The sequence below is a fragment of the Plectropomus leopardus genome, chromosome 4, assembly GCF_008729295.1.
Source record: "Plectropomus leopardus isolate mb chromosome 4, YSFRI_Pleo_2.0, whole genome shotgun sequence".
Classification (NCBI taxonomy): domain Eukaryota; kingdom Metazoa; phylum Chordata; class Actinopteri; order Perciformes; family Serranidae; genus Plectropomus; species Plectropomus leopardus.
Window position 1 is genome coordinate 23,213,383 of NC_056466.1, and position 25,220 is coordinate 23,238,602.

At 39.3% G+C, this 25,220-nt stretch overlaps 3 protein-coding genes across 5 annotated transcripts; 1 reads left to right on the top strand and 2 right to left on the bottom strand.

Annotated features, from left to right (window-relative positions):
* Window positions 1-1,994: 1,994 nt before the first annotated feature.
* Window positions 1,995-9,956, bottom strand: tmed1b (transmembrane p24 trafficking protein 1b). The gene is made up of 5 exons (XM_042485722.1): window positions 9,698-9,956; window positions 7,849-7,946; window positions 7,558-7,747; window positions 4,628-4,795; window positions 1,995-4,440 (listed from the first exon to the last, which is right to left on the bottom strand). Exons 1-5 carry the CDS (start codon window positions 9,947-9,949, stop codon window positions 4,390-4,392), a joined length of 759 nt encoding a protein of 252 aa, XP_042341656.1. The 5' UTR covers window positions 9,950-9,956; the 3' UTR covers window positions 1,995-4,389.
* A 5,176-nt stretch (window positions 9,957-15,132) lies between these two features.
* On the top strand, window positions 15,133-18,238 carry LOC121942271 (tumor necrosis factor ligand superfamily member 14-like). 3 transcript variants are annotated; one of them, XM_042485425.1, is made up of 8 exons: window positions 15,133-15,290; window positions 15,377-15,466; window positions 15,731-15,995; window positions 16,773-16,841; window positions 17,033-17,066; window positions 17,194-17,265; window positions 17,373-17,610; window positions 17,821-18,238. In XM_042485425.1, the coding sequence occupies exons 3-8, from the start codon at window positions 15,798-15,800 to the stop codon at window positions 18,023-18,025; spliced, it is 816 nt and encodes a 271-aa protein (XP_042341359.1). In that variant the 5' UTR covers window positions 15,133-15,290; window positions 15,377-15,466; window positions 15,731-15,797; the 3' UTR covers window positions 18,026-18,238. The 3 variants fall into 3 exon arrangements, with proteins under 3 accessions (XP_042341359.1, XP_042341360.1, XP_042341361.1); XM_042485426.1 differs by having other exon boundaries at window positions 15,133-15,281; XM_042485427.1 differs by lacking the exons at window positions 15,133-15,290; window positions 15,377-15,466 and having other exon boundaries at window positions 15,490-15,995.
* A 2,512-nt stretch (window positions 18,239-20,750) lies between these two features.
* LOC121942441 lies at window positions 20,751-23,259 on the bottom strand. Its single transcript, XM_042485643.1, has 3 exons — window positions 22,422-23,259; window positions 22,266-22,299; window positions 20,751-21,945 (listed from the first exon to the last, which is right to left on the bottom strand). Exons 1-3 carry the CDS (start codon window positions 22,662-22,664, stop codon window positions 21,554-21,556), a joined length of 669 nt encoding a protein of 222 aa, XP_042341577.1. The 5' UTR covers window positions 22,665-23,259; the 3' UTR covers window positions 20,751-21,553.
* Window positions 23,260-25,220: the final 1,961 nt, after the last annotated feature.

Below are 25,220 nucleotides of genomic sequence, written 5' to 3' on the forward strand. Positions count from 1 at the left end.
GCCTTTAGCGTACAGCTCAGTGAGTACTATGTATACAACAGGTCACCTTTGACTTGCACAGCTGCCAGATGGAGACAGCCATGCAGAACAAGAACGTTTCACTTTACTGTGTGCAGCCTGGCATGACCCCACTCCCTTCCTTTGTGCCTTACTGTATGATGGAGCTGTGGGTTGCCATAGTAACCGTGGTTGCCAGTGGCAACACACAGCAAAGACAGTGTTACTCATTGCTTTTTGGGCTTCTTATAAAGCCAGGCAGAGATGAATAAAGGTATGCAATCCTTCTCGTTTTCTACAGATCTTTTCCCTGTCCCCTGTCAGCTGGCACTGATCCACTTGTGATCCGAAACTGAGCATAAAATTCTTATCATGATCTCTTTTTTTCATGGTCTTCTCATACAGGCGACCTCCACAAGTTCCCTCTCGTCCCAACCACTGGTGATGGAAACTCAGATGTCAAGCACTCCGACTTGTAGCCATGCAACACGCTCGGGCAGCACAAGCTGGAAGAATCCAGCTTTTTGTCCTGGTTCTGAAACTTGTTTTGTTTTTGTATAAAACATTTAAGGAGGAGAAAGATGCAGAATTATAACAATGGTTGTGACTTTTTCAATCCTGCCTATTGCCTCAGTCCACAACAAAAAAATGATCTCACTGCAAATAAATGACTTAATACACAAATACAGATATCCTCTGTACATACAAGTATGTTATTAAGCTTACGTGGTATCTCTACTGTATGATACATGCTGTCGATAAGGGGTGCTCAACTTGCTTTGACGGGGGCCTCCTTTTTGCAAAATGAAAAGGGGCCAGGGGTCAGTTGATAAACAAATATTAATATTTTTCAGATAAAATTAACATACATGCAGGATTTAAGGATATTCGGACCTCTGTTGAGGGATCCAGCAGATCCACTCCTCGCACTTTTTTTGTTAGCAAGCTCAATTTTGATCTGTTTTTATGCACGGTACCTCATTTATATCCAAAGTTAAAAAAAACAACAAAAAAAAACCAAAAACAAAAAAAGAATCACTTTCTTTTCAGTGTGAATAAAAAAATTGGTCAGTGGGCCACCTGGCACCCTTTTCCTGGCCAAATTCGAATTATCTGTTTATCTTGTTGCATATAAGTACTACTGAAATACTCTGTGTCATGATTCCTCACTTAAAATGTGTGCCGAATTTGAGGGTGGATGAGTCAGATGGGAAATGGAGGAAAAGCCGTTTGCCAACTTAAAACATCAAGAAGCTGTATCTTGAAACTTTCCAAAAAGCATAGACTAAACAGCATGTTGTTTTTTACTCCTTCGACACTAAAGAATAAAGTAATTCACACTTCTGATACATGTTTTTTTCTTTTAATTCTAGATACCGTATCATGTGCAATTAGTTTAATGATTTAGATCTAGCCTAGATCTAATGAATAAGGCTCTCTCTGGTAGCCACATTCGTCACTTCACACTGCGTTATAAAGCAGAAATTCCTCAATGTAGCTACAAAGTCAATATGCTAATCTCAACAAATCCAGTGTTTTTCAGACAGTTTTACTCACAGGCAAGAGCAATGTTTTCATGCTGATACTTTAGGTATCTGATCAAATATACCTGGTAGTTAACCTTTATACCAGCTTCAATTTAATGTCAGGTAATGTCAAAGTTGTTTTAGAAAATGTTGGGTTTTTTTAAGGTCAGACATTAGGGGGAGCTACATAAGCAGAAATAAAGTGTGTCTACATGTTTGGTTTCCTGGATGCTTCCTCTACAAGGGAAAAATACTGCACTGTCACAAGTAGGGTTTTGTGAAAAACAAATTCAGATACAAGAAACAAAAAATTATCAGAAGAAGAACATGGTCAAGAACATGGTTTCGTTTGTTTTTAAGTTGTGTCATTTCATCAAGAAATGTGGCAGTTTTAACAGCACTAAGGTTTTTCATGATTTACATGCACAATATGCAAATAGTGACAGATCACATTTAAAAAAGATCATTCTATGTATTTAATTTCTTTATTCGTGAAAGACAACTCACAACAAACCAAGTACTTCCTGTGTAAAAAAATGCATTTATTAATATCAATGACTCCCATGTAAACCTGATTTTTACTTTTTCTATCGAGTATGTAATGAAAGCCTGTTCTTACTAAAATAACAAAAAAAAAAAAAACGCTCAGTGGCTGTCTGAGCACAATGAAAATGTCACATTCTGTTAACACAAACATACATCTGGAAAAAAAAAGATGGATCATCGAACAAACGCACAATTAACACTCGGTATCTTCACACTGAATTACTCTGACATATATCTGAACAGACATACACATACATATTTATCTGGAAGAGTACTGACACATTGTACATTATTGGCAATCACACTGCAAATCATTTCTCTTTGTTAATCTACATTCTTATTCGTCAACACATCAGCAAGAACTGGCACATGAAAGTAAATCAGTAACATCTTAAAAGAACCAACCATTAACACGCCTGTAACCAAGGAAACGCCTGGTCAGATGGCCAAATCACTGATATAATGCTAAGACATTAAAGGGGACCTATTATGTTAATCTTCAGGTTCATACTTGTATTTTGGATTCCTGCTAGAACATGTTTACATCCTTTAATACACTTTATTTTCCTCATACTGGCTATACTGGAACATTTATTTTCATTCTCAGTTTCAAATGCTCTGTCTTAGTGCCTGTGTCTTTAAGTCCCTCTCCCAAAAAAGCCCAGTCTGCTGAATTCTCTGGTCTTCCATATCTTAGCATCTCTATACTGTCAGTGTTGCCATGGTAACAATTACAGAGAATAACACTTTCAACCCTGCAATTTCTCCTTTTAAACCAAAATCTTATCTAACAGTAATTTCCAAGCAAGAAAATTATCCGAAATCAGGGTGAAAATAAAAACTTCTGCACACAAGATTATCACACAAGATGTTTCCCTGATGTTAGCATATAGCTACATGTAGCATTGTACTTGTAGCTGGGAAATTACTATAATGTAAAAAAGCAGAACTTTCTACTGTGAAAAAAATCTCCAATAAAAGCCTCTACAACAAAGTTTTCACAACTGAACATGTTTAAGCAAGAAAATTGGCTGAAATTTGGGAGAAATTAACAACATCGGCGACTAAGATTACATGCTTCCCAGATGTTGTCATGTAGCTACAAGTAGCAGTGTACTTCCAGCCAGGGACTGATTGTTACATAAAATAGCGACACTTTCTTCCTTTAAAAATCACCAATGAAAGCTTCTAAACACAACCAGACAAGTTCCAGCAATAATATGATCTGAAACCAGGAAGATTTTAACAACATCAGTAATCAAGATGTTTCCGACATTTGCATGTAGTTAAATGTACGTTAGCATTGTACTTCCAGCTGGAAAATGACTGTAATAGAGAATATCTGCATTTTCTACCATAAAAAAAATCACAAATAAAAGCTTCTTAACATAACCCGACATGTTCTAGTAGGAATATGATGCGAATTCTCCAAATGTACAACCTCGGCAACCAAATTTAAATAAAACTTTAATTTAAATGACACCCTGATGATAGCATGTAGCTACATGTAGTCGTTTAGGCTATGCCGTGTAAACATTTGCAGTGGCATACATGGAGAAAATCTGTCACGATCTGATGTCAGCTCCGAGCCACAATACAAAGAAAACATTTGAATAATTGGGGTATTCATAACAAGCCTGGAGTGTTTGCTCACAGGGATTACTTTTACATACCTGTACCTAATTACTTCTAACTCTGGCCATCTTTAATATCATACCTTGTACAGGACAGAAAATTTGGAAAAAGCATAATAGGCTCCCTTTAAATTGTCAGGAAGAACAAATACGCCAACAACTCTATTGCACACTGTTATCCCTTGTAAACCAGCAGACTAGCAGTTCTGTGGGTCAGTCTTTCAGGTGTGTCATAAAACCGACCATTAACCTTTAGTAATAAAAATTTTACCTTGAATGAAAAATTCCCAAAGCTCTCACCAGTTTCACAAACAAAGCACAACTGTCCTACAAGGTTTATTGTTCCGTCTATGTGAGCAGTGCCTTTCAAAATAAATTTTCCTCACTGGTTTGTGGCAAGATTTGACATTAAAGGCACTAAATGAAATGAAATAACCAGCTCCAACTTCAGCTTCCTCATCTGGTTACCCTTCATGACCTAATAATATTAAATTATTGCTCACAAACTGATTTAGACGAGATTTTAGAAGTAAAAAAAGATTTGCTTAAATTGATGTTGAATGCTGCTGTGCTAAATGAAAGATATTAGGGCATAATCTGAATGGGTAACCAGGTGAACATCTTGTATTGATCCTCTGGACTGTTCTTCTTTAAAGGCTGTATTTTACCAGGACAAAATAATCCCTCTATGTGCAGACCCTCCGCTTATCATCAAATAGTTTACGGACAGTGTAGACCTGGGAATGGAGAAATGAACACAGAAAGCGTGTTATTGGCTATATGATTCAAACAGTGTGACAGATTCAAATAAAAACTAAACCCTCTGCCCTCCTTGAGCTTTTCAGTCTCTTGAAATGTAAGTGGCCCAAGCTTTTACCAGTTAAATTACCAGATAGCGCAGCATAGTGTGTCAATGCTTTTTACCTGTGTAAGAGCCACGCACAGCATCACCAGCACACTGGCGCAGGACCAGAATGAGACCCTCCACAGATTGTCTTCGAGAAGGTTTCGGTCCCGTGCCTCAAAAGCCCGCAACACGGTCTGCATCTGTCGACTGCGCTCCAAGCGTCTGTGCAGAGAGTCCATGGACTCCTGAGGAAAACGAAAGAAAGTTTTAGGGATTTCAAAAAAGTGTTTGCTGTAATGAGAGAGAAGTGGAAGTAAGACACAGAGAAGATGGTGTCAGAAGTACACAATATTTCAAATCGTTGACACATTCTCTATTGCAAATCTTGGTACAGAATTTAGCTGACTTGTTATGTTCTGTACTGGTTTTCATTTTGTGTCAGCTGGCAAACCATAATATTAGGCAATTTAACCACCACTGTGGTTTTGTATAGCTACTCTGACCCGCAGTGTAACTGATGTTTCCAGCTATTACGTTTTTTCTCATCTATTAGACACATCCTCCCAAAAGGTTAAGGCTGACGTGATTTTATGTTTTCCATATTGTCAGCAGATCCCAGAACCGAGACTGCGTCTTTCAATACTTTCCCACTTCCTCAACCTGTCTGTGGCGATCCGCCTCAAGCTCAATGTGTTCCTCCTTAAGACAAAGGAAAATAGGTCAGAGAGATATAGTTTCAAACTGAGGCTAAATGATTTACAGCACAGCTGGTCACTGTAGTTTTCAGCAAACATTACTTACAGGATGTAGTGAGTGTTTACGGCAACAGGGCAGCGTATGTGGGATTGACTCAAAATAAACTACAGAACATTTGCTCATTGTTACTGTAAGAACATGTCACACAGTCCAATGACGTGGCTCACTGATGTTTTTTTTAATTATTTTTGGACAACAATGGATCTCACTGGCACAGAAAAAAAGATATAAATATCAGGCTTTGGCTACACACACAACAATATGTGTTAGAAGGATCAGTTGATTGTTGGTTTTGCTATTCTCATGGGATTTGTTGATAATACAAAGATCCAAAATAATTCTAGCTTTATCCTTTGAAAAGCCAAATTTAAAAAAAAGCTCAATAGTTTATAATAAAAAGCTATCATCTCGCTGACTGTTTTCCAAGCATGGATTTATGGGGTGGCAAAGCAAAACTAGTCATGAGTTCTTTTTTTTTTTTCTCTCTGCAGTAGGTTGAGGAGTTTCAGTCGCAGAGAGGACAATTAATCTGTTGATCTGGTCAGAGCTGATCAGATCATTTGGAGAAAATCATTTTGGTCATGCATCGTGCCGACCTAGTGTCAGTGTACAGGTGTGTACTCACTGCTCATTACTGTATGTTAGTGTACTCAGTTTTATCACAATGCCCTGCTTCATAGTAGGGGCTTGTTTTTAGATAATCAAAAACAACATTAGAGCAAACAAACTCTAACCTCTGCTTAAGGATGCGTTCATTTGCAGCAAGATGCAACATATTGTTACAGTAATTTGATTCGATTAGCTTTATTGAAATAAATCAGAATTAACTTGTTTTTACTACAGAGGCATCTGTCATGGCTTCATGAGCAGGCAATTTCATAAACATTTATTAAGTTGGTTTTACTACAACTTTTGTGTGTAGTACATTTTGACAATAGTCAATGGTTACATACAATGTCATCAGACTTTAATTAAAAAAAAAAACTTTTTTATGGATCTGTCTGTGTCTCTATGTCCCTGATGATACAGTGATAGAGAATAAGCTCATAGTGCTGCTGAGTGCCATAAACTGTGCTGAACATCTGCTCTCAGAGCTGTTAATACTCTTTAGCTTGAGACACTTGTGCTTTATGTTCTTGGTACTTTACCAGCAGGAATAAGAAGAAAATGTTAGATGCACTGAATGCTATTCAGTCTCAAAGTTTCCCACACATTCATTTATGTGTGGCACCCCGACAAAATGAGAACATTTCCCATGTATTGAATTTTAGAATTTTGGAGCAGGACCGTTCATTACGAGCGCTACTGAAATACACCGTAGGTATGTACCATTCTGTTATTTACTGAGCCACACTCTCAGAGCGCAGAGCGTGCTCTGAGAACAGACGGAGTGACGTAACGCTAGGCGCGGTGAAGTGAAACTTAACCATCCATTGTGCTGATCTAAAAGTTTGCTTTTAGTAGCAGCTGCTTCTCTCATTCATTGATCTGATCAGCTCCAACCAGAACAACAGATCAATTATCCACCTTGCAACCCAAACTCCTCTAACTGCTGCTGAGGGAAAACAGAACTCATAACGAGTTTCACCTAAGATCTGGAAAAACGTCCAAATTTAGAGAGAGGACAAAGATAGATAAAAAAAAAAAAAAGGACACACGCACATGATTAATTTAAAATAAGGGAAAAAAACTTTGTCAGGTCAACAACTGCAACACATAGATTCTACTAATGTTGTGTTGTAGGTGCCTAAAATTGCCTCTTATTTTCTAGATAGATACATTTTTAAATTCATAAAATAGTGATTTTCATGCCACCCCAAAACGACCACTGGTCCGATCCTGGCCGCTTGGGGTGTGACTTCTAAAGGTTCAAACCATATCACCAGCCGCCGTGATGGACTCGGACATACTTCGGTCAATAAGTCGATTCCCCCCCGTGCTTGTATACTATTTTCAGTCTATAATTAATAGTTTTTGGTGCAGAGGCAAGTGCTACAGGAGCAAGGACAGATCTCAGTTGTCTTTATGCTTAATGAAAACATGAAAACGTTGATGACTGATCAGGGTTGCACCTACACAAATAACTTTTTACAGCTGTCTCTCCTCTTCTTGCCTGCTTTTTGTGTGGACGTTGGTGCCAGCAGCGGGGGTTAACAAGAGCTTAGCTGTACAGCGAACTAGATTTCCTTTTCTTTTTTAAAAAAAAAATCTAGATTTTAATTGATTTCTAAACACAAAACAAACATCTCACCCGGATGTCCTCCAGCTTGTACTCCAGAAGGCTTCCATCAGGCTCTTCTAACCCCGGCCACTCTTCATCTCCACCCACATCCCCTCCTTGACCCTCGATGATGATTTCAAAGAAAACCATCTTCTCTGAGAAGCGACTGAAGCTGTTGTCAAAGCAGATTTCATAGTCTCCCTCCACCGTGGTCTCCACCCTGTAACAACAGGAAATAAAATCAAAGATAAACAGACAGATCCAACAGCGCCGGCTCAGCGATATGAAATATGATCAAGGACTGAGAGAGATCGCACTGACACGTGGACTCCATCAGAGCGTCGAGACTCTGAGATGACCTGGATGCCTTCTGGGGAGATGATGGTGAAGTCTACATCCATACCTGCACCTGCTATAACCTGGATGTGCACACAGAAACACAGTGAGCAACAAGCTCAACAAGAGCATTATTTTTAACGTCTTGAACATTACTTTTGACGTATGACAACAGAGATACAGACAGGAAATACTATATGTAAAGAGAGACATGGGGTGTGACATGCAGCAAAGGTCCTCAGACGGGTTGGTACCAGGCTCGTTTCAGTTTTGTTGTGTAAGTTTGCACCGGCGCACCGCCAGGATGCCCCGAGTCAAACATTTCTGAGAGATTACGTGTGCATTTCAGGAGAGAGTGTATTGTCTGATCTTAGCTTGAGACTCTCCCACTAAACAAACAGACTGCTGATCTGACAGAAGTCCACATTATAAGATGTGGTAATGTGCAAATAAGTGTTCGCCCACATTCACACATTCAGTTGTTTTAAAGCACCTGGATAAAACCTTTTTAAAAAGTTTATTTTTCTGTGATATTGTTATCTACTTTGAATTTGGATGAAGTGAGGCTTCATTTTATGGCCCCATTATGTTTTTCAGCTAACATCTCCCAGTTCTAGTCATCTGCAGCATCTTTTTTAAGGAAAATATTTAGGCAAAGATTTAAAAAAAACACCAACAACTTTTATTTCAATAAGTTGAAGCGTATATAACTCAATGGCAGAGGCGCTTACATTGATTCTGGGGAAAAATCATCAGAGTGTAACCTTTCAAATGAGACCATGCATGTACATGTACGAAAAATAGAACAAAAATGGGTACACCTTGGATTTTAGGTGAATACAAGTGATTTTTACAGGATGCTAAGGAGGTTAATTGTTTTATATGGTGCTGGACCAAAGCAGAGCTGGAACGATTGGTCAATCAACAAAAAGTTAAATAAATAAAAAGCCCCTAATCTACTAGTTTCATCATTTCTAATGAGATTATTTGCTAATTATCTTTGACTGCTGTGGTAGTAATTTACATTTGTGATCTGGACTGTATTTGGGCAAAACAAGTGACTTTTTTTTTAATGATGCTCTGACATTGTAGATGAGAAATGGCGAAAATAATCAGCAGGTTAAAGGATAATGGAAATAATTGTTCCTTGCAGCAGCAGACTGTTGATTTCACCATGGCTTTGGAGCAGCAGCCCAAACCCACTCAAAGGGAAAATTCCCTCTGATGAGTGAGTGGACATCCTGTGCAGTTAATCAACACTATGAACTGACTTTAAGATCCTGCTGCTGACCTTTGGAAAGCATAAACTAATGCATGACGAAACCTCAGACAAGAGACATTTGGTTTCACTTTTCTAGCCCCAATGCAGTAAACATAACCATGTATACAGCCTAGGATTTACATAGTGACTCATTCAAACTCACTATGTGCAATGTGTTCTGTATTTTGTTATCTCTGATCTTTCTGAGTGAATTATTTGCGGCCATCTATAATAGGAAGTTGTTTTTTTATTGCACTTTTTTGGCTCTGGATAAGTTTGATTTATTATTTACCGTTTCTGGAAAATATGTCGTTAGATTTGTCACGTTACTTCAAACAATAACAAGTTAATGGAGGGATATGAGCCGATATTACAGCTGCAGAGTAACGCTGGCTTTTTGAAAATATGCAATAACGTGGAGTATGCAAATACAGTACCAGCAAGCACGTGAGCTAGCTAAAGGAATAACGGCTGTGTTATCCGTCAGTATCTCATTCCTGTGTCATCTTCAACAGATTTCATGTACATGTGCACACACTGAGTGATTATGTCTGCACACACACACTCAGCTACCTGATATTCGACCTCCATCGTCCCATTCTTCACTGCTGTCTGGAAGAAACACTCGGATCTTCCGGCTTGCAGCAGAAACGTGAACTCGCTGTCTAGACTCTGACCGAAACTACTCGCAGACCCCAAACAGCACCCCAACACGACTGCGAGGACAAACAGTCGTCCTCCGCACCCCTGTGTCCTCCGGGAAAGGTCCATGGTGAAGATATTTCCAAATACAGGGCTATCTAAGTTCAGCCATCTCCTTTGCATCCCTCTTCCGCAGCAGAACTTTGGGATGATGTGATTGGACGGAGGCGACAATGGCGCTGACCAATCAGAGGAGGAAGAGTAGCAATCCTCCTCCAATCACGGAGGGGCTGAGGACGCCTTCATTAGAGACATCTTAACCATGATGAAAGTCTGCTGTCCCCGCTCGTGCCCCTGACGCACAGCATGGCTCTGCTGTGATAAACATCATTATTAAATTGCATGTTATAGATTGTGACCAATAGCGTTTGTTAAGATTACATTGATAGATAGATAGATGTTTCAAACATGTGAAATAAACATAAAATAAATGGAATAATTTCACAAATTAAATGGCAAAAACAAAAACGGATGATAACCAATACTCAATGAAAATATTCAAAGAAGCAACAACAAATTGTATGTCACTTAGAACTGTAAAAAGAAAAACATTTTGAAAGTGTATGTCAGTCAGTTATAGCTTAATGATGAAAAATCCTAAAATATACTAATAGTATATACTTATATAGGGGAGATGGTCCACTGTGGGCTTGATCCCTTTCTTAATCTCTCCCAGACCCAAAGGACACCTGTTTATTAAGATCTCTGTTTCAGTTGTGGTTGAGGGGAGGAATGAGGTGACCTGGGCCTTCCCTTCCTTAGGATGTAAACAGTCATTACAGTTCATTTAATGCTTTAAATTGTTGTGTCCTGTGTCGGACATGTACCATAGGCAATGTGGTACTTTATTCAGTATATGCATTTCATCATTTTCAAATATCACAGCAGGTAATAAACTCAATGATGGGTGGGTCTGTTAGCTGACAAGCACTGACAGCAACAGTTTATATTGCCAGCGCCTGCTAACTGGTACAATAAACCTAGCCATGAAACATTTTGACAGCTGCAGCTGTGAAAAGGGTCCGGACAGGAAAATGAAAGTAAGTTTGAACCGTTAATGAATGGGTTTTTTTTAGCATGTTAACACCACAGCTCTCAGCTCTGGGGATTTCTGATTGCAGTTGTGAGATGACATGAGTTGTGGTTGTGACAATGTGACATGACGGGCATGTGCTGGCCATTGACTCATGATTATGGATATTATATAATATATTATAGAATTATAACAGTTGCCTCACTGACCAAACCTTTTTCACAGCAGACATTCTGACCGCTCATTTGGTATGTAAACATGTACACAAATAATCCTCTATTATTATGAATATGACAGTATTATGAATGTGATACAGGATGTCATGTAAACAGCAAATTCAACTTTGGATTCTCAGAATTGTCTTAATGAATCATTTTCTGATTAAGATGTAAAACATTGTTATCTTTTAGGAGAATTCTTTGAACATTTACAGCGCGTTCTGAAATATGTGTCTTAAGAGGGTTTTTCCCAGTTTGTGACACACGGCCTCTTGCCTGGTAACGGTCGACTCTGTGCGTTGTCATGGATGCGTTGTATGCAAAACAAACTAGTCAGCAGATGCAGGCCCAAAACAAAAGGTCATGTTCTTGTTCAGAAGGAGAAACACCCTGTTTTTTCTAAACACGACGAAAGATTTCGATAAAAGTAGGTTTTTGGTTATGCACAAATATTGCAACAGTGAGGGAGGCTGTGTTTGCATGGTCAAACAAGTCCACCACCAATGGAAAATATGAAAAAAAAAATCCTATTTTGATGTTACATAGAAAAATAGCACAGGTGGTTCCAGCTGTTTCACCTGTGCTAATGTTAGGGCACATTAATTGGAGTATTCACAGCTTGTGGGAATATTCTTTTCATTAGTCAAGTTAACGGCTTCATAAGATTTGTTTTTTCCAGAAGTAGGGGGAAAAAAGAATATTTTGTGCATGTCAACGTACTGTTGATAAAAACTAGTCCTGGGCATAGATTAATTTTTTTAATCTAGATTAATCTCACTGCAATCCTGTAGTTAATCTAGATTAATCTAGATTAATCTAGATTAAAATTATAGATTTGAATTTTGCCAAAGACATTCAAAATAATATCTATCTATCTAAATGATGAAAATGCATCACAAACTGCTTGAGAAAGCTGTTCTACTATAATATTTGGTAAAGAAAAATAATGTTCCATAAGATTTACTTTGGTGTTTAACTTTTTTTTATTTTGTTAAACACAGACATTTAGGAACACAGGTTCTGTCTCCATGTGGAAAAAGCTTTTTCCTGCTAACTGGAATGAACAGCAGAGGGCGCAGCCTCTGATAACATGACCCTAACTGAACTGTGGGCCTACATTAGAGGTCATGAAGAAGACCATTAACAGTCAGCAGCTTTGTGACACGGCTTGAGCCAATCACTCCAGTCACTCAGGCAGACCAGCTTCCGCCTTGTTCACGCCCCCTCCACGTAATTCGACCAGGTATACATCCGCGCTTAAACAACAAAGTGAAATTGGTGCCTTGCTCACTGTATAGACCCAACTTAGTGAATAGTTTATCATGCAATAATTTGCTTATCGCGTGATAAGAATCCCGCGTTAACGCAGCACGTTAACGCCGTTAACAGCCCAGCACTAAAAAACATTCATGATGGCTCTGTTCTATTCAACTGTCCCAGTAAGACAGTAACAGTGAAGCAGCTAAATGGAATTTGGCCACTATTATTTTTATAACTTATATCTGTGAATTACCTAGTGTGAAGTTTAAAATATTTTCCCAACAAAAAGAGCAAAAGTTTACTTGAGTAGTAAATTAAGATTTTGGACACTTTTTAATTATCGTCATTTTGTGTCATTACTGGCAGGCTATGTGTCACACAGCTGTAATTTTGACATATTGTAAATGAAAGGCAAAAAAATGGTAAGCAATTTTTGTTTCATTGTTGGCACTTTAGGGGGCCCTAATCAGGGGCATAGTAGTGGGAGTGAAATGGGACCAGTGACCCTAATGGGAGGAGGGCCTTCAAAATGCCTGTTGGTGGCATTTCACTTTCTTTTTTCTTTTTTAAAAATTTCTAATTACGTAATGTTATAATCAAATAAAAAACGTCTGAATAATCAGTAGAGAGACTGAACTTTGGATTAAAAAAGAAATAGATGCTTTCTGAGGCCTCTTTCACCCCTTGGAGGCACAAAATGGTTTAGTCCACCTCTGGACTTCGTATTTAAAGGCAGCTAAGGCCGAGCAAGTGACTGCTTATGCTGCTGGAGCACCAACCAACAAGTGAAAGAAATCAAACTGACTTTCTGAAAAACAAAAAAATGAAAAGGTGCGTGAGAGAGACATGGATCAAGAAAAGAAGTGTGGGGGGGCCCACACAGAAGGCTTATCCTGAGGGCTCATAATCTGGTGCAGCGCCCCTCGCCTGAATAAATACCCAGTTAAAATGGCGAAGGTTATGTAGGGCAACAGGTAGCAAACACAGTGATTATGGACACCCCCTGTAAATCACAGAGATAGACTCCTGGACAATAGCCGCGACACCGGTCACAGCATCATGACATTTAGTCAATCCAATGCCAGCCTCAGCCCTGGTATTGTGCACGTTGGTCCACTTTAATGACTTAATGGGATACTAAAATGGAATGGCTTTATCATATATGTTATTGGTTACACATATGCGGTTACACATATGCTGTTCCTGAGGTGTCAGTGCTGTTTAGTCTGTGTTGCTTAGTGAGAATACATTTTGCAACACAAACTCCTACTCTGCTTTCCTTTTGTATGAATGTCGGACACCCGTAGCCTAAACAAATCTTTGATGCAAGCACAACAGTCTCATAATTTCATGAAATTCATAACAAAGAAAAAGAGAGCCAGTTAGAGTAAATAGAAGAGTTTTTTCCCCATTTTATTTTCTCTTAAATGTGTTAACTATGAAATCCGTTACACAAAGTTATTTCTAGGATTCCACACATCCATCTCTTTCTCTTGCAATAACTGCATTAATCAAGCAACAACCACAGCGGCCCACGACAGCTTTACACTTCCGTTCATCCTCCCCAACTCTTTATCTCCACTGAACACAGTGTGTGTATGTGTGTGTGTGTATGTGCTTGTGCGTGCGTGGGTAGCAAGTAAGTCAAAGTGTATGCAGTGTGGTTTCAACATATGGAGTCTGTCATATCAAACTGTCTCCTCTTCTAACAAAGAAAAAAAAGTTTCACACTGAGCAAATCGTGAATCATCCTTTTTTCATATTTCAGATACTTAACTGGATCTTCATTACATCTTACAGCATTTAAACAGCAGGGGAATAACAAAGTGTGCAATATCATTAGCACATACGAAAAAGATATGTTTGATAAGGAGAAGGAAATGAAAGTATCTCTCAGAGTACTTGGTTCGGATGCATGGTAAAAAAAAAAAAATCATAAGAGGAAGAAGAAGAAGAAGAAAAAAAGACTACAACTAACACAGATTGCTCACATTTCTGTACTTCTGCTCAGCTGTCTACAGACATGGAATGACATTTGTGGGATGTTGTAACAAAGCAGGTAAAAGTACATTGTGCCTAAAAACAGAAAACAATTGCTGATAAATCACAGAAGTTTAAAACGTATGCGGGGGGAAGAGGAAGAATAATAAAAAGTGAAGCAAATCTTGAAGAAAATATTGAACAAAAAGACACTGTTGCTACATGAGGCCTCCTTGCACTTCTTCACTGTCTCCAATCCTCTGCAGCAAATTAGTCATATTAAATCACTGCAAGTTGTTTTTGCTGAAATGAGATAATAACCACAAGTTCCCGTAATTATTTTTATAAAGGAAAATGTGTAAAAAAGTCATAACTTGATGGTCTTTGTAAATATAAGCTTTGACAATCGGTGTATTGGAGCACAAATGAGTAAGACTGTTGACGTTTACATGCAAGTCTGTGGTAGCAGCAGTGGTCAAAAGTACAAGTGTGAATTTAACAACTTGAACCCCCCCTCAACTCAGCCTCAACAACCAGCTCCACTTTTTTAACAACACACTTCAGTGAGGTTTAAAAAAAAAGGTGCCAAATGCAAGGCTCAGCAAGACAAAACGATTGTGCAAGTTTCTCAGAAACTGACAAAAAAAAAAAGGCCACCGAGACAAACAAACCAAAAGTGTTAGGAGAACATGACACACAAGGAGTGAGAAATTGCCAAAAGAGAAAAGGAAGTGTCAGCTGAGGGATGATAATTATATTCAGTAGTTGCAGGGAGTGTCCCACACAAACACTCACACACTACTCACTCTCTCTCTTCCCCGTGTCATCTTCATTTCCTCCTTACATGAGCTTGCTTGGGGAGAAATTAGTGATAGCTGACAGCAGGCGAGCAAACACAAGAGGTGAAAGAGCACAGAGAGCTGTACTCGGTGGTGCAGAGGAAGGACTTTGTTCTTCTCAGAAGGTGAGACAGGTGAGCTTACACAGAGGTATATCAGAGAATGTTATTCATTTTATTTAAAGCATTTGAGAACATTTATGCCATTTGGTATCCCTAAGGAGTTTGACAGGAGTGTGTGTGGTCTGCCCTGTGCTGCTGGATGGTTGACTAATCTACAGAGGAAAATCTGGTGCATATTTAAATCCAAGGTAATCACTTTCTAAATTACTTTGAACAAAGCATACATGTTTTTTTAATATATTGAACATGTTGAGGCTGTCTCGTCTTGCAGTAATCAGGATATGAAGAAATTTGTTTCCCAGAAGTTAGTTGCATCGCATGTAATCTTGGTAGACAAAACTCCTGAAGTCCTGTCTGTATGTGTCATGTCTCTCTCTCATCCTGTCTGTTTCTTGTCTCATTCCTAACACGTTTTTTACAGCTTTACATAACTATAACTTTGTCTCTTTCAGCACCCCTTCCTCACTCACGTCAGGCCCTTTGACCCCTAGCATCCCAGTCAAAGTGTGATCTGGTGGGATGGCAGAGGCCGGTGTGGCTACATGCCCCCAGGTGTTTGTGGTGGACAGCCAAGCCAACTATGTCTCTGTGCCCGGTGGAAGGAAACAGAGATGGGCAAGAATAAGCCAGAAGTTTCTTCTTCCACTGGTGGGACTAGCCCTGTTGGGACTTGTTGTCGAGGGATTTTTCATCTACAGTCTGTATGAAAAAACTCAGGTGAGGCTCATGTTTGTGTGTCTCAAGGGAGAAACCTCTGTGCTTGGAGCACATGGAAATTCCTTTAATCGTGAATTTCCCTCTTTTCCTCTACGTCATGAGCAGATACTACAGGACAGCTAAACTGGTTTGTACGTGGGTGGTCATTTTCTCTTTAAGTTAGAGGTTCAAAATGACGAATGTGCCAAATGGACTCGTTCTCAAGTTCTACTTCCCTTTCTTTCCTCTCTAGTGCAAACCCACATTTTAACTTCACTTTTCTACAACAGTTTCACAATGTTGTTTATTACACACCTGCTGCTACTGTGTAGTATCTTCTGCGTCTTATGTAATATAGACTACAGTTAAAATTAAGCCAATATTGGCTGTACAGTGTCCCTAAATGACTCTCATACCTTTAATAGTCACTGGATTTCTCAATAGCTCACTTAAAAGGCAGAATTAAATCCACTACATTACTTTGTTTTCATGTTACCTGTATATCACAAGGCTGAGGCAACAATTTCGATTTGAAAAACAATCTCAAAATGTGTCTTCTTTAATTTTTTTTAAAATTTAAATAAGGGCCTGATTGTCTTTTTTAGTTTTTGGTCTCATATGTCAGTGTGCCTTTCTTTGTGTGTACATTTCTTTTGGGTTCCACCACACAGGACACTTCCTGTTCTTATGTGATCTTGAACTTTTGACATCATGCTTGCAAGCACTCACAGATTTTGTTACTCACCCACGTGTTCCTCCTGTATTTCTCACCCTCTTTTTTTACCTCCCTCCTTGTAGGAATTTTCCAACTGTAAGTCTCATCCTCTGTGCCGCAACCTGTCCACTCCCCAAGCATCTGCCCAGCAGGTGAGTGTGGGTGTTGAGGATGCATATTTTTGGGTGCTGAGTCACAGGTTACACTGTCCCTCCGCCTGTTTTCTGTTGTTATTGTTGTTGAGTTTTCAGCTTTGAATAAGTATTTCACACATTGTTTTGAGACACAGATTGATGAAAGTCAGCAAAGGATCCCTTTAACACCTTCTTTTTTTCTGTTTCAGGGTGGCCCCAAAATGGGTCAAGGGGGACACAAAGGTATCAAGTTATTCTCTGTTACATAACCGATTACGATGAGTCACAAACATGTAATGTATGAATGAATGTTGCCTCTGCAAGAGGTTTTACATTGATTGATTGGTTGATTGGTTGAACCTGCTTTCAGAGTCCAATGAGATTCCCACAGTGAAACCACTTCGGGAGCAGGTCCAGCAGAGGCCCTTTGCTCAACTCACAGGTAAGAGCCCTCAACACCCAAAGTATTGTCAACTAATCTACTTTGTTTTCTTCATTTACAACAACTCCCCCACAACTTCCCTCTCTCCTCTCTTGTCTTAATCCCAGGATCCAATACTCCTAAAGGGGCAAACAACGTGGTGTTGTGGGAAAACATACATGGCGATGCCATCACCTACAACATGAGCTATGACAATGGCCATTTGGTGGTTCAGCAGGAGGGTTACTACTACATCTATTCTAAACTGACATTGGATGCTACAGAGGAGTGTTCACTCATCCAGCATAAGGTCATGAGAGACACAAGCGCCTATGACAAACCATTAGAACTAATGAGATCAAAAAGGTTTGTCAGTGCACCCGTCCTTACCTCCTAACCTCCTTACCTCCTTACCTCCTTCCTCCGTCACTGCACATGTGCTCACAAGTGCTTAGTTTGGGGGCAACCATGTTTGTATCTCTGCTTCTGTTGATTCCAGTGCAAGTTGAAATCAGTGCTGTCTTTATTTTGTTGTGGTAAGTTTGCTCTCTGAAATTTCGGCCATGTTTTCTCCAGTAACCGCTGCTTGACCCGGGAACACTTGAGTACAACGCCTCCGAGAGAGGAAGATCTGTGGAACAGTTTCCTGGCTGGGATCTTCCACCTGCAGAGGGGAGACAAAATTTTTGTCACATTGGAGGATATTAATAAGCTGCGTCCAGGACCTAAAGACAATCTCATGGGGGCGTATTTGATATTTCCAGGCAAGATGCTGCAATAATACCTATGTCCCAGATCACACACTCTGTGTTAATTTACTCTACGTGTTGTGGTGAATTTTATATATCTAATATATACAATACATATAATTTAAATTATACTGTACTCATTGAATGTATTTCAATCTCTCATGAAAGAGCAACAAATAGTTGTGATATCATAAAAAGTACCTGATATTCAGGTTATATATTCCTATGAATTGTTTGTTGAATATTTTGTTGTGTGAATAAAATATAGTGTCTTATCAAACAAAATGTGAGATGGCATCATTTCCAGATAAGGTCATATCCTGGACAGATAAAATTAATGAGAAAATGTTTTTAAAACAATCTGTAGTAGAATCAGAACAATTTTTTTTTCTGGAAGCAGCCTGAATGGTTTAAGCACACTGAAACAAACCACAAAGCTGATTTACAGATACATACATATAGAAACGCCTGTATGTATGTGTGTGTGTGTGTGTGTGTGTGTGTGTGTGTGAGAGAGAGGTGAAGGATGTGGTTAAGTAAGGATGCACTGAGGAGAGGATGGAGAGGAAGAGCTGCTGAGGTCGGTGTTGCTGACTCGGCGATTCTCACTGTGCACTCAGGGGAAAGTTTTGCAGCCATCGCAGCAGCGTCAAATTGGAAAAAAAGACATGTACAGAAGGTACAGAGATGACAAGTAAAGGAGAGTTTCAGCAACTAACACAGGAATTCTGCCATGGAATTAGGGTGGAAAAAGAAACGCAAAAATGCAAGTCTCAACAAATGCATGAGAGTAGTGTGAAGACACCGGAAACCATGTAGAGAGATACACAGGTAGGTAACTAAATGTACAAGTGGAAAGACTGACCTCAGATGCAGCAGAGACATTTGGGTCATTTCCTGCTCTGCAACGCAGATAAGCGTCTGTGTGTCTGAGTGAAACAAACACACAACAAAATACTGCTCCTGCAGCTTGAGCATGAAGACTTTGCACCTAAAAATCCTCATGTTGTTGTTGTTGCTCAATATTTGCACCGTTTGAAGGTATCAAGTTTATTTACTCAAGTACTGTATTAAGTGCAGTTTTTAGGTACTTGTGTTTTGCTTTGTCTGTCTTGAGCCACTTTATATGTCTACTGCACTAGAAGCACTGCATTTTTTAGTCCATTAAATTCATTTACCAACTGTAGTTATTTACTTTGAAGATTCAGATTGTGCATACATTACATATTTAGCTCATGAAAAATGATGCATTTTTCTAGATTAAGCTGTATTTATGCATAAAACTGTTGATTAGTTTGGGTGTAGTTGGGGTTTACTGTACATTGCATGGGTGCACATCACTTGCACGTGCAATTCAGTCCACCGCAGAAAAAAAAACAGGGATGTGCCATCAAATGAGGAAAGAAGAAAAAACAAAACATGTTGACAGCATGATTTTTAAGTCCCACTTCACTAAAAAATGTGCTTTTCTTATCTTTATGTCCCCTAAAATTTCTTCTACTGAAGGAAAAATAAATAAATAATTTGCTTGCAATTTTCAAGAATTTCAGTAATACATTGGTTGTGTCCATGTTTACTAGCTTGTGGTGCGTGTGCCTGCAAATCTGTTGATTAGTGGGAAACCATGATGTGAATTGCATCAGTGTGCATGTCCACGTACAGACAAACAAACAAACAAACAAACAAACAAACAAAAGGACCTATAAAAAGTGCCTGTATAGCACCACTAAAGGTCAAACACTCCACGGGGAAGCTTTTAACCTTCAGTGATGCAACACTGATATCTCATCACCTTCAAGCTGATAAATCTAACTTGTTGGCAAACACTTTCAACATTGTGATTTATTTAAAGTTGTGTTCACCTGATGAATGCAAGTCTAATAATTCCTTCCTTTTAGCCCTGTTTTTGGTCTCTACCACGCTGTGAGGGAAATATGGAGCTCTTTAGCTGCAAAATGCTGCACCATGTCCACCAACTAGATGCCAGTAGTATCAGTCTGCTGTTTCGTGCTGAGCAGGTAGTAAACAGTGGGGTTTTAGGGCTTTGCCATTAAAAAGAGCTGCCTGCTATGGCTGGAAGTGACACAGCGTGAGCAGTGCAGTGAGCCAAAGCTGAACTAACAGCTGAAATTCTCCAAAAAGCTCTACAAAGAGCTTTGAAGATGATTGATAATTCTCTGTAGGTTCATCATCATGACTGACCATTTTCAAAATGTCATTTGATGCACCATTATAATAAAAACTGATTGTAGCAGTTTTAAGTAAAGGATCTAAATTCACTTTTAGACCACTGATGTGTAGCTTTGAATGTGAACGATGAATTGTTCTTTCGTTTCTCAGTTCGGGAATCAATAGTTTTGAAGAGTGCGTCACCATGAAGAAAATAAAGAAAATAAAGAAATTTTGAAAAGCGCAAACTACACACACTTTTCAAAAGTAATGATCTGATTAAACAAATTGCATGTTGTAATTCCCCTTAGATATTTGAGCATGTCTCGAGTGCACTGACAAAATAAAAGCTGTAACTCGTGTATCATAATAGAGGGTGATATTTGTTTCACTTAAGTTCAGATCACAGTGGAGGTATAATTGTGTTTGTTTGCTGGCCCACAGTTTTTTTTTCTAAACCACTCTGTATGGTAAATAAACAGGAAGTGATGTACATGCAGTTCCCGGTATGTGCTGCGTAACAGCACGGAACTTTCCCTTACCTATATTCCGCACAAAACTTTGTCACAATCACTTTCACACTCGTCATTTTCTACTTCTCACACCAAGGTGATCTCAGTGTTCATATCCACGTTTAATATGGATTCCGATAAAATACATTCAACAGTTTGTAGTTTGTCCACAGGACTTAAATATCTTTCAAACACAAAACATTTTCTTAATTGACAAGTTCACGTTACAGATATTTCAGTTATTCTGGTCATGTTTTGATTACAGAAGGATCATTTTCATGGGATGTTGCTGTTACTCATCATTTGCCAGAAGAGATAAAATGACTTTAACAACATCGGATAAATGAGGGTCCTAAGGAGGTTGTTGGAGTTATGGAGCACAATAACAATCACATTTTTTGAAAGCCTCAACTTTATGCCCCTAGTCATTTATAAAATGAAAACAGAGCTACTGGTAGGCTGATTAGACTTGCAGTGTATTGCACATCAACACTAATGTAGTGATATCTACATCAAAATAAATGTCTATAAAAATATAAATATAGATACATAAATAGTTTCATATCAAATAAATATATCAGATACAGAGTAACATATACATATTTACACAGAATGAGTGTCCAGTCTTTTCCATATGCTGTTTGCATCATCGTAAATGCAACTTCTCTTCAGATTCCACCTTAAAGTCCTGCTGAGCTTCATCGTCTTGCACTTTTAGTATGCAAATCTAATCATAGCTTTGAAAGTGGTTTTGGCAAATACCCATTTTCACCACTTGTACTTAAAGAAAGCACATGCTGGTATTGTTCTTTAGTCACAGCCCAAAGGTCATGGCCGGATCTGCATCTTGATGATGGAAGCAGCTCTGCAGATTCCATATTAGTCCACGTGGAACATCCCTAATCCTGAGCCACTCATCTCCAGCTTCCAGTTTTGGAGGCCCTCATTTGGTACAGACAGCTGAGCGATCAGTTTCTGCCCATCCAGCTGGCTCACTGTCCAGCACTTCCTGCTCACATGTCTTGTATGAGCTGGAAGATCCACCTCACAGGTAAGCTTATCGGCCATATCATCGGCCACACGTATGCTGAGGACGCCAGCATTGCAGGTAGAGGTGCAGGTGAGGTTGAGCTCAACATATATGAAGTAGGTCCCCTCTCTTACAGGCATAAGGGAATGCTGCTCCTGGTCAAACACGAAGTTGCTTCCCACAGAATTCCCAGCACCGTAGTGGACTGGAGCCCACTCCATGGTGGAGGTTTTTAACTGGCCTGCAGGAGGAGACAAACACATCTTATTTAGATGACATTCACACTGTGTAACAACAGGTTAAATGGTTGCATTCCTTTGTGGTGTTATCCTGCCTGAAATCTGGCATGATTTTGCAGACGTAAAAACTATACAAACTCTTCTTAGTGATGCAATTGAAGGATCTTTATATCTTTAAATTTTGGACATTGCACTTTGTTCATGGAAAGGACAAAAAAAAATCTACATGATGGCATTATCCTTACTCCATATGATATTTTGAGTTTATCCCTAAACACAATGTTGTTAAATGTCTGCTTTTAGTAAGGAAAAGTAGACTTACATGAGGTGGCTTCAAGATAGGCAAAGTTCTCCATCTGTTGACAAAAGGTGAAAAGATAAAGTGGGTTAAAATGTGCACAGGGTGGCTCAAAGTTTTAAAAGTGTAAACAAAAACAGTAAATCATTCAGACTGTAATGATAACTACCATTTCTTTACCTTGTATGTTGGGTTAGGGTTGTCTCCTGTCAGCTCTGAGGTCTGAAACTCAAAAGGCGGACGCGGGGGCTCCAGTTTGGACCGCAGCTCCATCACAACCATCACTCCGCCGGCAGCCACAGCTGTCACCGCCACGAAAAGAATAATGACTGAAACGACGAGAAAAACGTCCAGGCAGTTTCTACGGCGGCGGCCGCTCTTCTGGAGAGACTCAATGTCCATTTCTTTATCTTGCTGTCCCATTAATTGGCAGTTTGATGCCTGAGCTTCAGAGAGGTTGTCCTCGCCGTCCAGTTTAGAGCGAATAAAAGACTTGAAAAGTTGTACAGCTCCAGATGTTCAGTGGTTTACAGCCACAAAACAGTCCTCTTGATATCACACAGCCCACTCTGCGTCTTAATGTGAATGTCGAGTATGTGAGACGAGCACCATGATGGCTTTTTATAGCCTGCTGTGCGCACGGTTTCAGACAGGGAGGAAAAACGCGGAAGTCATGGATTTCCCTCTCCACACACGCCCGCCTTCCTCGCGGCATGAACGCGAGGTGAGAAAACTAGCAGACTTTCCGCAACTGTCTCTGCGATTGCGCAACTGCGCCCTTCAGACAGCGCGTGCGGTGGAAAACAAATAGGTGCGAAAACGCTGCAGCATCCTCTATAGCTTCACTGCCTTCCGACTCAGTCAAACACAGGCTCACATTTCCCTCTCCACTCTGAAACTCAACACGTCTGACAAAAGTGCCACAATGGAGATAATGAAACACAAATTTGAATTTGGACTCAATGGTCTTATTGGAAAAGTTTCTTTGGGCATAAGGAGTGACAGGAGTGTGCGCGCCCGCACGTGTGGGATGTAATGGGATAGGGTGAGGCAATTGTAAAGACTGTTTCATCATCGAGCTAAAGAAAGCTGCAAGTGTCAAAACTCCACCTTTATATACCTGGCGTAACTTTGGCATAACCACGTGCCAACTGACGAACAAATCAGAGCGTGGGTTTTACAGTTGTGCAAAAACAAACAGAAATCCCCCAATGCATTTCGTGTGTGTGTGCGAGAGAGAGCGATATCTTACAATCTTATACAAACATAGTATTACGCACACGCACACGTAAACATTTGCGATATGTATCATATATGTATGTCTAAATACAGTATGTATTGTATAAATATTATATTCTATTTTCTTTGGTGGTTTAATTATCTATTGTTCTCTATTGTTATTCATGTGATCTGTTGTTTATTTCATTGACTGTGTTTTAATTGTAATTGTGCTTTGGGAATGCATGTCAAATGTCTTGTCAATAAAGCCTTTTGAAATGAACTGAAGTGAACTGCACTTGACTGAGGAAGAGTGAGGTGGGTGTGAACAGGCCGGAGGAGCTGGAGCAACAGGTATCCCAAGACATTACAGCAACCCATAAGTAGTACAGTTTAAAGGAGGCTGATGCACGGGAATTCCCCACATGGTGTGTGGGTGTGTGTGTGTGTGTGTGGGGGGGCTCAACACTGAGAGGGAAAGGAGAATAGAGGGAGAGCTGTTTCCAAACAAGTGTTTCACTATTTAAATGCTCATATTAGAGAGCAAAAGATGGAAAATAAGTTATTGGTGTTGCATAAAGTCAGTCACATTAACATGCTGGAAGCTATGTTAGACTTGACATTTTTAATTAAGTAGCAATAATTTCTTCATATTTTTAAGTGTTTTTTTTTTTTTTTACACTTGCTGAGTAAGCAGATTGTGTCTCCATTTTTGTACATTTCATATGAGTGCTCATCATGAAAACAGAAAAGCAGTAGTTGCAGTTTTGGAACTGAGCATGTGACTGTAGGCTATAAGTGTTGTGATGTAGAATTACATCACCTTGCATCACAGTCACGTCAGGGACATTTTTGCGTGGCTAAAAATATTTTGACACATTTTTACCACATACCTTTTAGGTACTTTTGGGTAAGAGTTAAAGAGTCTGCCTACTGATAGTTTAGAGACTATTTGTAACATTCCAACACCTTATTAACTAAGATTCAACCATTCAATTGCTTTGCTTGGTTTGTAGATGTTTATCTATAGAGTATTTGTAACAATTAGGCTGAGTGAATAGTTGAAGTTGAAATAAACTGTTCTGAGAATATTTTGTACATTTTTACATATACTCTAAATAGACATCTGCAAATGAAGCAAAACATAAATTGTTAAATATCAACTAATAAGCTGCTGAAATGTTACAAATACTCCATAGACTGTCTGTAGTTGGATCATCCAAACTAAGTGTTACCTACTTTTGTTCTTGTGCTGTTTTTCATGGTTCGGCAAAGTCCGTTAGCTCCAATTGAGGGATTTCTTAAAGGTCCAACGTGTAGGATTTAGAGGGACATATTGGCAGAAATGCAATATAATAGAATACACTTTCTGTGCGTACAATTATCTCAAAAGTAGAATATTTGTGTTTTAGTTACCTCAGAATGAGCTGTGTATATCTACATAGGGAGTGGGTCCTTGTCCAGTCTGCAATGTTGCATCACGTTTCTACAGCAGCCCTGAACAGACAAACCAAACATTGGCCCTAGACAGGACTGTTCACATTTTTATCCCCTCAATAAGAAGCAACCCCAACAAACTGAACAGCACAAGGAAACCAGTGATCTGAACTGCTTTTTACAGTGTTTTTACCAGTTTGACCCACCAGCTCCAGAAGTTACGGAGAGGAAAAGACCTCCTGAACCATGAATAGCCTACTGAAGGAATTCTCAGTTTCAGCTGGCTGCAATCTGCAATTCTACATGTTACTAAAGTCAAGACAC

Excerpts from the sequence above, each read along its gene's own strand:
- tmed1b (XM_042485722.1), bottom strand. The coding sequence starts at position 9,949 with ATGCAAAGGAGATGGCTGAACTTAGATAGCCCTGTATTTGGAAATATC. Across the intron at positions 7,748-7,848 it reads CGCTCTGATGGAGTCCACGT|GGTGGAGACCACGGTGGAGG; the intron begins GTCAGTGCGATC and ends CTGTTGTTACAG. Across the intron at positions 4,796-7,557 it reads ACAAGCTGGAGGACATCCGG|GAGTCCATGGACTCTCTGCA; the intron begins GTGAGATGTTTG and ends CGTTTTCCTCAG.
- LOC121942271 (XM_042485425.1), top strand. The coding sequence starts at position 15,798 with ATGGCAGAGGCCGGTGTGGCTACATGCCCCCAGGTGTTTGTGGTGGAC. Across the intron at positions 16,842-17,032 it reads CCCAAGCATCTGCCCAGCAG|GGTGGCCCCAAAATGGGTCA; the intron begins GTGAGTGTGGGT and ends TTTCTGTTTCAG. Across the intron at positions 17,611-17,820 it reads GAACTAATGAGATCAAAAAG|TAACCGCTGCTTGACCCGGG; the intron begins GTTTGTCAGTGC and ends TGTTTTCTCCAG.
- LOC121942441 (XM_042485643.1), bottom strand. The coding sequence starts at position 22,664 with ATGGGACAGCAAGATAAAGAAATGGACATTGAGTCTCTCCAGAAGAGC. Across the intron at positions 22,300-22,421 it reads ACCCTAACCCAACATACAAG|ATGGAGAACTTTGCCTATCT; the intron begins GTAAAGAAATGG and ends TTTTGTCAACAG. Across the intron at positions 21,946-22,265 it reads CTATCTTGAAGCCACCTCAT|GCCAGTTAAAAACCTCCACC; the intron begins GTAAGTCTACTT and ends CTCCTCCTGCAG.